Consider the following 15,470-nt stretch of genomic DNA (forward strand, 5'->3'; position numbering starts at 1 on the left):
TTATTGTTCCATAATATAAAATAATTTAAAAAAATTAAGATTGCATTAATAATACTTTTTTAATATTATCTTTTAAGTGGAAAGAGAATTAAAATATGGTATTTTATTTTTAAAAGATTATAGTTTTTTTAAAAAAATTAAAAATAAATTTATAAAATATCATTATTGAGTTTTATTAATAAACATAATTTTATTTTAAATTATCTTATAATTTAAGGTGGAGGGAGTATTGTATTATTGATTGCCATGCTGTTGATGTAGGACATCATCATTGCCGTTTTGATTCATGGGAATCTCTAATTGGATTTATTTTTGTATGATTGATTCCAAGTAGATCCTTGAAAGACCACGAAGTTGCATTATTGTGGGTGAAAATGGCAAAAATTGCAGAAACTGACGAAGATGATTGGGAATGAAGAAGGAATGCTGATCGATGGAGGCTATCGAGGCTATAAATCAGGAAGACTATGAAAAAGAGATGATGAAAAATGATTAAAATAATTTAAATAAGAGAAATATAGATGTCAAGTAAATGTCAACACCGGTTAAAATGTTTTGAGATGTCATGCTCTGGTTGAGCAGTGCACAAGACGAGATGCCGCTATGTGTCTAAGAATTTATACCAAGTTTGCGATTTTATTTCCCCAATTGGAGTTCAAAACTGGGGTTGTAAATACTCCTTTAGGTTTAAAAAAATAAGCATTTCTCTTAAATTAATCCTTGTTTAAAATATAAGTAATTTAATACATGTAAAAAAATTCTCCATTTTATCATTTGTATTTATTAACTTAGATATTTGTATAAATGTATATTTCATTCATCATATAATACATTGCTAATTGAAATTAAGAGTTAAAAAAATAATATATATATTTTTAAGGAAATGAGGGATTTATTGATATGTATTTTTTTCCAAAGCTACTTATATTTTAGAGTAAATTGGTCCCAAAGTTGTGAAAAATATATTAATAAAAAATTATGGAAGAAGTTTTTAAAAATTCTGAAATGTGGCCCATTTACAATCAATTAAAGTGTGATTTTCCCTTTTCATCCCGAAAACAAATAAAAAAACTTGTGTAACATAGTAACAAAATTTTCATAATTAAATGATTATAATTGTGTCTCATTTACAATCATATGTCATTTCAATATTTAAACACTTTTAAATACTTCACTTAAATTGGAGAATGAGAATAAGATTTTAGATTCGAGGAGTAGGGAATTTTTGTCATTTCAATTTAACTTAAATATTAATTCAGCCATATTGCAAAATATTTAAAATACTAGGCTATTATTTTTATTTGATTCTATTAAATTAACTATATTTGAAAAGTCCCTATATTTTAAACGGGAGGGAGTGCTCTAGAAAGATTTCATAATTGAACGTTTCATTTCCAGTCATAATTAAATTATTGAATTGGAGCTATAAATTTGTACTTTCAAGACATGTGTTATTATTCGTAAATTACATTCCATTTATTACAAAAAATTAATTAATTATTTTAATTTCCAATTTGCATAGAGTATTTGGCATTGACGCATAATCTCAAATTGTTCGTTCCTAAAAAATAAATCGCAAATCTTGTATAATTTGTTTTTTTCTCTAGGATATATCCGCTCATATGGATAGAAAAGAAAAGTTCGAGGGTCAAACAACTGTGCAAGCATAGAACGGACGACGCCGTTATGACAAGGAAACGAGCGAAAATAAAATTCATCACATAGCAATGACCAATATCAGTAGACTTCATCGCACTGTTGGATGACTCAGTTCGGAGTAGATCGACCCAGAAACTAAAGACCGACCTTCACTACTTGAAGTAGTCAACTTGCTGCCTTTTAATTCATCACTGCTCGTGAACCCTACTTTACTTTCTTCCACATTTGTCGCTTTTCTCAGCAGAGCTCTTTCCTCGCTCTTTCCTTCAATCACGGCCACATCAAGCCCCACAAATTCCTCTGTCCCTTCTTGAAGCTGCAGCGCAAACTCTAGGCCCCACACAACGTCGTTCATCGAAGGCCGTTCGTTCCCATCTTCCACCAAACATTGGAGTGCCATGTCGCTAAATGCTTTTAAGCACTCTGGTGTGATACTTTCTATCAGGAGAGGGTCAACAGTTTGGTGAATCACACCCTCGCGATGGCATTTTCGGACCCACTCCACTAAACTTGATTTTTGCTTCTCCACGTTACGTACCAAAGGAGGCCTCCCACATAATACTTCTAGCAATACAACTCCGAAAGAGTAAACGTCAGACTTCTCAGTCAACCTTTGACGCTTATAGTATTCTGGATCCAAGTAACCAACACTTCCTTTGACGCTTAAGGCACATCCCCAACCTTTGCTTCCAGGAAAGTGGAGGGTTATCAGAACCGTAAAGATGATCACGGAGGGTCCCATGAGCCATGAACTCGTAGACTAGGATCATCTCGTTACCGTCATTGCAGTAACCGATGAGAGACACTAAATGATTGTGACGAAGTTGAGAGAGCATTTCAATCTCAGTTTGAAACTCATGGAGCCCTTGTTGGGAACCTTTCTTGAGCCGTTTGATTGCGACAGGGACCGTACCGTCATCAATGTAGCCTTTATAGACGTTACCAAACCCTCCAACGCCTACAATGAAAATATCATCAAAGTTACTTGTGGCTGCTTTTATCTTATCTATTGAAAAGCGACGACACAAATCGGACGGCAATGATGAACCATGAGATTTGTTCTTTTTTGATGAGTCTACTGATTTCTTTCCCCACCAAGAACTGCTTTCGTTGGCTGAAGATGTTGTTCGTTGCCGAATGATAAACATAACAACAACGGATAGCACGACGAAGCCCAAAGCTACCCCAACAACAATGGAAATTACCCTTGTTTTATTGGAGGACTTGGGTGATGGCAAGTTTGGTGTTAAGGGAGAAGGACGCGGATTGGGATTGGGACCTCCAAGATTGCCACTGGCCGGGTCACTTATTTTCAGAATTTCAATACCATTCAATAAGACATCTCTGTAAGCGCTGCTTGCAGTCGGGTTTGGTTGCAACTTGATTGAAAGGTTCTGCTTCTTCAAGCTTCCTTGCCCTCTCATCGATATGGCGTAATCCCTATGGACAGGAACCAGAAGCTGCCTGTTACTCCATATCATCACATCGGCGACACCTTCCACCAAAATATCAGCTATGAAGATCTGAAAAACTCTCTCTGCAACATTTTGAATATGTTGGTCAAACTCACAAAAATGCAATCTCACCATATAAGTAAAATTGGAATCCACTTCAAACTCCCAAGTCACATTAAATTTGGACGTCTGGTTCATCCCATAGTTTCGAGCAGTCATGTATACTGCATCTGGTGCGGTATAATTTGGATAACCTTTATAGTCTAGCTTTAAACCCAAATCTGCTGATACACTATGTGGGCGCTCCTTCTCCACATAGTCGTTATCCATGTCCCAATATCTAAACATGCCAGTGTCATTGATGGGAGGGATCTGACTCCCGCCAACGTTGATTCTATACACAGTCTCAAGAGCATTTCTGTTCAAGACCGGAAACTGGGTGTTTCTTCCATCTAGGCTCATAGCCTCTAGGTCGTCAGGTTTGGTGTAATAAAGGAAGGTGGGCATAGAGACGACCTCGATCCCATTGACAAAAGCATAGGCGTTTGGGTTAGATTGGCTTGGTGTGAAGGTTATAATGAGCACCTGACCTGGGTCAACGTTGACGCCGTATTCTCGTACAATGGCTCCTTCTGGAGCAGCAACATGAAGTGAAGCTCCAGCATCGGCGTTAGCTGAAGCATTGAAGTCCTTAAGAAGGGTATGGGGTCCTGCTTTGACGGAGAAGATTGCATCGAAGCGAAGGAAGTGGGGGTCGTAGGAAGATGGGTAAAAGTAGAGGCGAATATACTTTTGGCCGTCTGTCACCAGAAACGAGTAGGAGAATTCGGAGCGGGAGAGGCGTGCAGTGCCGTAGGGGATTCTTGGGCTGACTTGTGCCTCGGCGGCTTTGACGGGCTGGGTGGCTTTGTTGGGATCTATGAGAGAGAATTGAGTGGAGACAATATCTCCGGTCCAATTCCGCTTATCTTTATCAAGAACGTCGACGGAACTACCACAGTTGACTGAGAAATGCTCAGCAGGACTGTATGAAGTGACTGGGACGGTGAAAAGGAGTTGGAAGAAGAAGAATAAGAGGAAGGTCTGTGGCTCTCTCATAATTGTGATCTCCCCTCCACTCTGTCTCTCTTCTTTTCGTCCTGATGGGATATATTTAAGTTAAATAAAGCTCGAAGAAACAGATCTGATTTCCGTTTCTTTTTGTACGAAGAAACGCTTTGAACATGAACAAACTTGATGAAATAGATGAGGTTTCCAGGAAAGAGAGCTTCATTACACAAACTCAAGTAACAATTTACACCACCTTGACTTTTCCAACCATCTTACGTCACTCTCTTTCCACCATACTTGCCTCGTCACTTCGTTCCCCCAAACAATCTCATAGAACTGGCCAAAAACGATAAGGAAAATTATTGAGAAGTCAGGCAAGGATCATTTTTTTTTCCCCAACAATCTCATGATATGTATAAATTACTGGAGAAAATTAGCTCCATAACTTCAAAAAATATAACTCTCATAAATTATAGATGAGGTTTTTAAATATTTTGAAATATGGATCATTCATAAAATCAATTAGATGTATTTTCCTTTTTTATCCTCAAAATAAATTTATTATTAAAACAAAATATATTTGATTTAATTAATCTTTAGCTGATTGGATTTGTCATTTTTATCATCAAAAATCATATTACGCGTGCTCCCTCTCTAATTTATCATCTCTGAATATTTTTTTATCTTATTTTTGAATCTGATTTTTCTTGATCATCATATTCATCTCTTATACAGTGCTTTTTTGTGTCAAAATTTTTTATCTAATTTTTCTGAATCATTATCTTCATCAAGGAGATTTTCCTCACTCTCTCTCTCTCTTTGTTTTTTCTAGATATTATGAAAAGGACATTAGACATTAAAAAGAAAACTCCATTATTGATATGTGATACTATATCATTGATATACGGCTGTATATCAATGATAAACAAATTGGTGAGTTAAAATCACTGATATGGCTTATATATTAGTGATATATAATTTTATATCACTGATATACTATCGTAAATCAACATAACTAGACAATCAGACATAAACTTATTTATAATTGATATGCAGTCGTATATCAATGATATAGTATCGCAGATCAGTAACATGAAAAACACATAATTATTTTCTCAAAATAAATCAAACAAAATCTCAGAAAACCCTCACTTGAACTCTGACTTTTGTAACAGGGTGGAACCGAACTTTCTCACTTTGGATCTATAGCTTTAGTGTGGCTTTGTGTAAAAGCTACAGTTTTAGACTTCCTCACCTTACATTCGTGATTTTTCAACCTGAATCTGTAGCTTCTAGTCTGCCTTGCCTTGCATTCTTATAGTCTTCTAACTGAATTTCGAACTCCGTTTATCCATCGATGTGAGCTGTTTTGTCATCTACTGTCAATTTCTTCATCGTTGTGATTGAGAGTGCAATGTCGTCTTCACATCTTCGGGTGGGTAAAAGTGAAACCAGTATAAAAAGGGAGAATCAGGGTATTGTGGTGTTAAAGGGTAGTTTTATTTTTTGTATCAAAGGTAAATTAAAAAACGGTCATTATCTTAATTTAAGAAAATGTGGGTTATTAATTTTATTTAACTATATAATGTTGGATAAATTTGTTAAAGCCCCTAAGTTACTGTCAAGTTTTAAATTACGTGTAATTATAACTTACTAAAAATAATAATAATTTGACAAAATAAAATGATAACTTGATATTAAATTCATATTCAAGTTATCATTTTTTATCAAGTTATAATTATATAGTATTTAAAGATTTGAAAATATTTTATACATTTTATAAAAAATTTTAATAATTAAAATCTTTACGAAAAAACTTTGGAGTGATTTCTTTAAAAAAGATACAAGTAATATAAAAACAACTTTTTTTCTTTATTCTTTTGTTTTGGGGGAAAACTTTTCTCTTCATTTGCTTGTCCACCTCACTTTACTGTTGCTCTTTACTATTCCGCTTAAGCAATGAGCCTTGTGCTTCCGTAGAACTCAGAGTACTCTCTTTGTTTTTAAATTATAAAATAATTTTAAATAAAATTTTATACATTAATAAATTTAATTAAATACATTTAATAAATTTATCTTTTTAAAATAAAAATATAAATTTTTAAAAATACTCATAATTTAATATATTGAAAAAAAGGGACGAAAATTAATTATAAAAAAATAAAAGATAATATTAAAATTGCTGTATTTAATGAAACATTAATCTACTTAAAATATTTTATATTTTGGGATGAAAAAACTCTTTTAAAAATATCTTATAATTTGAGATGAAGGGAGTATTGTTTTTCTCACTGCCACATATTAACTTCGACAATTAATTGAGCAATATTCGTATTTTTTTAAGTCAGAGTAGCAATATCCGTATGCACATGCATCGTCAAGGAATACACACACATACACTATGCACAAAGCAGGAAAAATATGTATATTTAACATGGTTTTTCCTTTGTTTAAAAAAAATGCAAGACATATATTTTGATGGATGAATGTTCAAAAATATAAAACATTAATTTATAATGTTTTAAGGTATAATTAATAGGAAAATGATAATAAAACCTCTTTAAATTATATAAATGATATTTTAATCTCTCAAAATACTAAAATTTTCCTAAAGTCTTTATAAACTTTTTTTTATTAAAGAATTAATATAAATTATTAAATTTTTCTTAGTTCAAGATTTTAAATACAAACTTGTGAATTGCTATTCCATTATTGCGATTTTAAATAGAAAAATTGTAAATATTAGAAGAAAAAAAAGTTGTGAATGGTGATTGATATTTACAACATTTGAGAAATATCAGGATTTTAAATGCGAACTTATGAATTACTATTTTAAATTTTGCAATTTTAAAAAGAAAAGTTATATATCTTAAAACAAAATTTATGTATGGCAATTAATATTTGAAGTAAGGGAAATTTGATCGTTTATACTAATTTTCTAATGACAAAAAAGCCCTTAGGGACTTCAACGGATATAGCATTTCAAGGGATCAAAATGTTATCTACATAATCTAAAGGAATTTTATTATTATTTTTCCTAACTAATATGTTTTTTTCAACATCATTAACAAATAAATCACTTTATATTTATTTCAAGTTAAACGCTCTACTAAATAAAGGTAATTAAGGAAAAGTTGATACTTCCTTCGTCCTATATTATAAGATACTTTTAAATAAAATTCGATACTCAAAATATAAGAAACTTTGATAAAAATAAGGTTACCCTTCTTATATATTCTCTTTTCAATATTCTTTCATCAATGGAGTGTCAAATGATGAGAATTTTCAAAAGTTTATATTTTTTTCTTAAAAAAGTAAGCTTATGAAGTGTATTTAATGGACTTTATTGTTATATGTGATCTTGTCTAAAAGTGTATTATAATTTGGGATGGAGGGAGTAGACTTATAAAATCCACAATGTGTCAATCTCTCCAATCTTCTTACATTTGTTCTTAGTTTTAGCTTGAAAAGAAGAGATTCAAAAAATATAATTACAATCATCATATTAATGAAGTAACATAATTAATTATAATTACAATCATCATATTAATCAATTATTTTCATAATCAATTATATCTAACTAAAATTCAAATGTAAAACCTTTAGAGAGAGAGTGAGTGATGCCACCTTAGCAAAATGCGGGACCCACTAACGGTGATAGATGACAAGTTAATGTCAGGGTAATGAAGCTTTGGATTTTAAAGGTTTAGGGGTAAAATTGACTCATAATTAAGTTTAAAGTTTCTGATAATTTTTTGCATATATTTAAAAGACAAATTTGACCTTTAACCCAAAGAAAAAAAATTATGATATTGTTCATCCAACTGTAGATGAAAATATACAAAATACAGGCAACAAATAATAAATTTCTTACATTTATGGAAAAAATTAAATATCATATATTTCAATTTTATTATGAGTTTCATATCTACAAGTATTTTCTTATTATGGATCCCACACCTATTTTTCAATTTTTGTTATGGGTCCCATATGAACTCTTAATATACAAAGATTAAATGAAAAAAAGGTTTACCAAAAAAATTAAAAAATCATGGTACTGGTTCCGTGATATAGTTTTGCTATATATAAATATATATTTATAAAATTTTATTTTATTAAATATAATATATGAGAAAATTTTAATCAATGCATATAGTTTTAAAAAATTAGTTTATCCTAATAATTATGTTTGAAATTGAAAATTTTGAATTAAGATATACTTGTGATTAACATTTTATTTTTCTCTAATTTAACAATACTATAATTTAATGAAGAGTAATTAAGAAAAGATGTCATAAATACTTTTTGAAAATCATTGTTTTGCTTGCTTGCTTGCTTATATTAAAAAATGGGGATCTCTATAGTAAAATTTGTCAATAGATTATGATAAAACTATAGTAATTTTATGAGATACATCAGATTGGATTTAATGACTAGAACAAATATTATCACTTAATGTGTGCCACACATGACATAATAACAATTATTCTATTTAATTGGATTGTTATAATATATTTTGTCATAAAGTATTAAGAAAACTACCAAATCTTAAATTTTAAAGGGGACAATGAATATGAGGAGTTTTTCCATCATGAGAGTTATTTTAAAATTTTATAACAAAATACATCTTGGTAATTTTCAAATATTAATATTATTCAATGATATAATTGATATACTTATTAAATGGGTAGATTTAGATCATTTAGTGAATTCAAATTCGAGATAAATCACAATAGTTCTATAATGATCTAACTATTTTTAAAAAAATTTAAAATTTTATTTTAAAATAATGAAGTTGTTAGTATTGACTACTGCAAACAACTATAATCAATCATAGTTTTAAAATTATGGTTTAATCTATCTATTTTTTTATTATAAATGTCAGATGTGCAATAAAAATATAAATTGAAAATTTATAATAAAATTATAAAATTAATTTTTAAAAATTATAAAAATTCAACTCTATAAATTTGAAATTTGAACTGGGTTACCCCACAATTACTTTAAATAATATATATATATATATATATAAATCACCATTTAAATAAAAAAATATTTAAACTGTTAAGAAAAACATTTGATGTGTGTTTTGTTTTTTTAAAAAGAAACACTAGTTCTATAGATATACTCATTGAATGAGTAGATTTAGGTCATCTAACAAATTAAAATTTGAGATAAATCACAATTGTTCTGCGGTGATCCAACTATTTTTTAAAAAAAATTAAAATTATATTTTAAAATATTGAAGTTGCTAGCATTGAATGCGGCAAATAGCAATAGTCAATCGTAGTTTTAAAATTATTTTTTAATCTATCTACTTTTTCATTATAAATGTCAAACGTGTAATAAAAATATAATTAAAGAATTTATAATAAAATTATAAATTTAATTTTCACATATTATAAAAATTCAACTCTACAAATTTAAAATTTGAAATGAGTTACCTAGCAATTACTTTAAATAATAAATATTTAAATCATCATTTAAATAAAAAATATTTAAACAATCAAGAAAAAAATTTGATGTGATCTTAAAAAAAAAAGAAAAGAAACACTAGTTCTATGTGCAACAAAATGATATAACTCATATTTGACATTAATACCACACAATTAACATATTATTTAGGTACATGCAAACTACTTATATACAAAATTAATTAAATTAATAAACCTAACATGAGGCATTTTTCAATCTGATCTATATTAATCTATAAACAGTTTCCTTCATTGTCTTTTAAAATGATGCTATATATAACATGAAATGCTCCAAATCCTTGGTAATATCATTTTTCATAATTCTTCATTCTATCTAATCCAAAAACATAAGAAAATTTAGCTCCATGAATTAGAAAATCCAATCTAGCATAGTGAACTTGACAAAGATAATTTAAAATTTATAATATATAAACTTGAACTTCATCATAACCATAAAGTGCAAACGTGTGTGTGAATACAGAACCAAGGGACCAAAAAAATAAACACAATTGTCTGAGAAAAGAAGAGAAATAACAAAGGGAGTAGGTAACAAAAGCAAGAGAGTTTATGTGCAACAAATTTGGAATGCCTTTGGCAGAATAAAATTGGAATGAGTTACCAATATTAAATCATCAGAAAATTTAAACAAATTTAAAGTAAGCTTAATTAGTAAGATAAAAAACATTAGTTCTGTGTGAAATAAATTGATATATCTCATTTTTTACATTGATACTGCACAATTAATATAGTATGAAAGAACATAACATGTAAAATACTTATATATAAATATAACCAAATCACTGAATCTAACTAATTTTATATGTACAATATCATTTATCACCATGAACATAGCATCCTAAAAACACCACATGGGAACAAAAATAGTTTTGCTATATATAGATATAGATTTATAAATTTTTATTTTAATAAATATGATATAAAAATATAAATAAAAATGAGAAAAAAATTAAAATCTGGACCATCATGGATGGTCTAGATCTCGCGCTACTGTACTCATCGCCATGATGAGCTGGGAACACGTGTCGACTGAAATATTCGAGAGTTAGAAGAAAGAAAAAAAAATGTTGTTGTTGTTGTTGTTGTTTTATTTTGTAGGCACGCAAAAGTTATTAAACCTATCATAAATAAATAAGTTTAATTTTAGATAATAATACTTCAGTAAATTAATGGTGTTAAAAAATTACAATATTTTAAAGTTGAACTCCTAGGAAAGAAATTAAATTTAATAAAATGAGATGTCCAAATTGAAAATTAAAATATAAAATTAAAAGATTGAAAATATATGCTTCCATTATTTTAATAAATAGATAAGTGGGATTATAAAATTTTGGGTTAAGGCCAATTTTTCCCTCTAAACTTTTTTAGGAGTGCTGAACATTTGGTGCTGCAAGATGGGGTAATATCCCCTTTAAACAATTTTTCCAACAACAAAATTACCTTTTTATCAAAAATCTGTCATCTTTTTTGTTATCTACTAATATTAAATAGTTGTGGGACTCATGAATATTAAAAACAAGGCATTTTGATACATTTTGCTGTTGTTTCATGACTAAAATTAGGCCCTATTCTTACCATTTTTATTGCCACTTTTAGTCCCTTTGGCCTATGTTTGATGATCAAAATGTGTCATCAGAATGTCTTGTTATTACCATGTGTGGGCTTCACAATTATTCCACTTTAGCAAATAAAGGAGAAGATAGTGGGCCTCTAATGAAAGGATGATTTTGTTCTTGAAAAAATTGTTCAAGGAGGATATTACCTCACTCTTCAATAAAAGATGTTTAGTGCTTCTAAAAAAAATTTAGAAAAAAAATAGCTTTTAACCCTAAAATTTTAGCGAAGAGTAAGGAAAATTAATTAAAATCCTCTTAACCCCCCTTCTCCAATTTTTTTTAAATTGAACTCATTAAAAATTTAAATTCACCCCTCCCCTCCCTTTCAACGTAAGACGGTGCGCCATTATTGGGAAAGAGAGAGAGTGGTGCAAGTGGCCAACGTTTTATAAAGAGAGCCAGTGCACGCCTTGTTACCTTATGAGCAGGTGAGTAGAGAGAAGAGAAATCAAAGGATAGAGATACTCATACGTGTGAAGGAGCTGATCAGGAGGATAATGAAGAAAAGCATTATTGTGGTCCTCACAATTACGACGGTGATCCTATTTGCAGATTCATGAGTGAATAACACAACAGCTGAGAACAACATCAATCTTAAGATCAGTAGTGGATTATGGGCTCACCACTATGATCATGATATGGCAGAGTTCATGGATCCTCGCTTTGCCAGAACGCTTTCTGAAGATTGTCAATGCAAAGTACGCCTATCAGTACAGACCGCTCGTCCCGAACTGTCCAGGTTCACCTTGCACTTCTTGCCTTGCCAGCAAATGGTTAGGACTACAACCAGTCTAGATATTGTCTAAAAAAAAAAGTTATCTATGAAAATGCCACCGCTTTTAATTTCTACACCATTGGCGCTATAATCGGTGTAGACATGGAGGTTTAAAATCCCTATTTTGTACTAGTGTGCCTGGCCCAACAAACAGAGAATGACCCGTAAGCCCCGTTTGATCATATCTAAGTTTTTTCGTTTCGTTGTTAGAAACTGCTTCTTTCAATTCCGTTTTTGTTCAAGAATCAAAAATGCTTTGTATTTTCTCCCTCTTCATCTTCTAAGAATAATTTGATGTCAGGCGCAGCTATATGCAAGTTTGATTTCAATTTCATGTGCAATATGTTAATTCGTACATGTATATGTTGAATAGTTATCTAGCTCGTTGTGATGAACTGATGATTATTTATGACGGTGCTGCAACATGCGTATTCTTCTTGTCTTACATTTAGTCAAATAATATTTTTCTTGTCCTGCATATTGATTAAGAGTTAATGAGGAAAAGGCGTTAGATTTTTTTTTTTAATATATAAATAGTCCGGTTGAGGTTTTGTTGATGTATTACAATAAGTATTGTTCATTATAATGGTGAAATTATCACAATAGAACAATGTAAATATGTAATATGATGTTGGCCATGAGTAGTTAAGTGCCAGAGAAGATTTATACATCAACATAAGTTGTAATAATATATTACACATTGATATATGGAGGAAAAGATTGACAAAAGTTGGAGAAATATTTTTTTAACAAGTTATACTATTTTTTATGCACGTCCTAAAGTATGAAAATTTTATTATTTTCAAATAAAATATAATGCATTTTTGTTTATAAAATTATTTTTTTCACACTGTACCAAAAGTACCTCGACATGGAGAGAATGACAAAGAAGGACCGATAAAGTAAATAAATATGATATTGGAAGACCATAACTTTATGAAATATTAGAGAAGGACGAAGGTTCGATAATAAAAGTAAATAGAAAAACAATACTCTCATGTAGTTGGCAACAGAGCTATAATTACATATCTAAAAAGTTAAGTTTCCAATCATTCAAATTGAGAGAAATACCTAGATAGACCGGTGCACCAAGTCATTTGTGATCTATTTTAAAAAAAAAAGGTGACATTAAATATAAATTGATTTTGATATTAATGATAATAAAGAGAGAAAATTCAAGAAATTAAATATGTATTCTGTTATAAAAAAATTAATTTAAAAAATATCACACAAGATTTTATTTAGATTGTTTGAAGCATTTTAATTGGACAGATCACAACTAATATGGTACACCTCGTCTATCTAAGTATTTCTCCTAAAATTGATCAATAGAAATAAATATCAAAAGATTATACAGGAATAGGTTGCAAATTGCAGAAGCTTTATGAATTACACAAATTCAATTTTATAAAGTTAAACGATTAGTTATATATTTCTTATAATAAATTGAAGCACTTCAAACTATCTCACTAAAATCAAGGAAAGGTAGTTAATTCATTAACATTATATGAAAATATAATAAAATTTTAATTTTATCCCTCTCTAAATAAAAAAAATTCAATTTTATATCACATCCTCTTTCATGATTAATGAATTTTAAAAAAAGATAATATTAGAAAAAAGAAATTAATATCACATTTAGTGTTTTATATTAAGAATTGAATAATATTTTTAGCTAGAAGACATCTTGTAATAGAGACTGGAGGGAGTAAAAGTTGTAAAATGAATATGAAGGTTTTACAACTAATTAGCTTTTAGGATTTGCATTTAAACTTCCAAGCTATCTAAACTTCTAAAATTTGCAACAGAACTTGTTATCCCATACAAAACTTTCAAACATATCATAACATACTCCCTCTAATCTTATTTATAGGATAGACAAAAAAGAATTTTTTAGTCATATTTATAAGTTACGTCATTAAATTTTTATCATAAATTTTCTTTTGTACCTTCCATTGAATTGTTGGAGAGATAAAATATGTTATTGAAGTGTGTATATTTAATAGGGGAAAAGTTAAAAACTTATTAAATTTTAAGATCGAGTTAATAAGTTTTAAGGTTTTCCTTAATGCTGGTGAAACATGTTAAAAGTGATTTATAAATAGAATCAGAGTAGTGCACTAATCTTATAATGAGATTTACAATTAAGCTTCTGAAATTTACAACTAAGCCATATTGCTGATTGCATAAATGCATTTGTCCACTTTTTATTTTGTTTAATAATCTTGGTATTTCCCTGACATTCCCCAAGCATTATCTTTTAATGTTATTTATTTATTTGGGTAGTTGTTACGCATTACTTCCCATTCGGCGCTATACATATTCAATTAAGTAGCTTATAAAAGCTTCTAGCAAAAAAAGAAAAAAGAAAAAAGTACGTAGTTATTAGGAAAATATCTTCAATAATTCCAAAACAGTCCGAAAAATTAATTGAACCTCAATTTGATCAGAGTCACATGCCAATCAAAACAAAAGAGGATGTCAAATCTCCAGGCTCCTCTTCCGCATTTAGTGGATGAAATTAATGTGTGTGTCAAGAGTCTGTATATAATTTTTCTTGAGATATTTTATATTCATAAAAAATTTTTCAAATTTAATTGTTATTTAACTTTAATAGCGGAGTTAAGTTAAATGAAGTAGAAATCCTCGTATGATAAGGAGTCCTTGTGGGCAAGAAATTCAAGCCTGTGAGAAAGGGACTAAGGATGGGGAGGGGATCTCAGAGAGTGGTCTCACATGTAAAGTCACAATGAAAATACATGTGACGTTTTGGACGGCAAAGAAAGGGAAAAATGGATTTAAAAGACTTATACATGATTAGTCAATTATCATTATAATAAAGTTTTTTCAACATAAGTGGAGAAAATGAGTATCTAAAAAAAAATTCATAGAATGTATTCACTACAAAAAAAAAGGACTTTTAGCGGCTATTGTAGTTGCCACTAAAAGTTTGATTTTTTGCGGCGATAGTATATAGTCGCCGTTGATTGTCAAATTTTCAGTGATGACAAGTGCATGTCATTGTCGAAAGTCTAAGTTTCAATGGTGATATATAAGTAGCCGCTGAAAGTTAACAATTAATAGTGACTCTTTAGAAGAAAGTTGCCGCTGATTGTTAACATATTTTAAAATATGTTATAATTTTTTAAAAACTTATGTTATAATAATTATAAGTTTTAGTGGCATCATATATGTGGCCATTGAAAGTTGACAATTAGCGGCGACTCAATGACTTTTTAGAGTCACCATTGAAAGTTTGATTTTATATTATCATTATAATTTTTTACTTTTTTTTGTTTAATCTAATATTTAAATTTTTAAGACATTAATTTTTTTGTATTATTGTAATTTTGTAATTAATATATAAAATAACATAATGAGTTTTCATTTAATATATTTTATAGTTAAATTATAACTTTAAAAT

At 29.4% G+C, this 15,470-nt stretch overlaps 1 protein-coding gene across 1 annotated transcript; it reads right to left on the reverse strand.

Annotated features, from left to right (window-relative positions):
- Positions 1–1,536: 1,536 nt before the first annotated feature.
- Positions 1,537–4,386, reverse strand: LOC129307905 (receptor-like protein kinase FERONIA). Its single transcript, XM_054948856.1, is given in 2 exon segments — positions 1,537–2,324; positions 2,326–4,386. Coding segments are annotated over 2 exon segments (2,463 nt in total). The 5' UTR covers positions 4,212–4,386; the 3' UTR covers positions 1,537–1,747.
- Between the last annotated feature and the right edge of the window lie 11,084 nt (positions 4,387–15,470).

The sequence above is a fragment of the Prosopis cineraria genome, unplaced genomic scaffold (assembly GCF_029017545.1).
Source record: "Prosopis cineraria cultivar Desert tree isolate PC_DT_omini unplaced genomic scaffold, ASM2901754v1 PC1, whole genome shotgun sequence".
In the NCBI taxonomy this organism is placed as follows: domain Eukaryota; kingdom Viridiplantae; phylum Streptophyta; class Magnoliopsida; order Fabales; family Fabaceae; genus Prosopis; species Prosopis cineraria.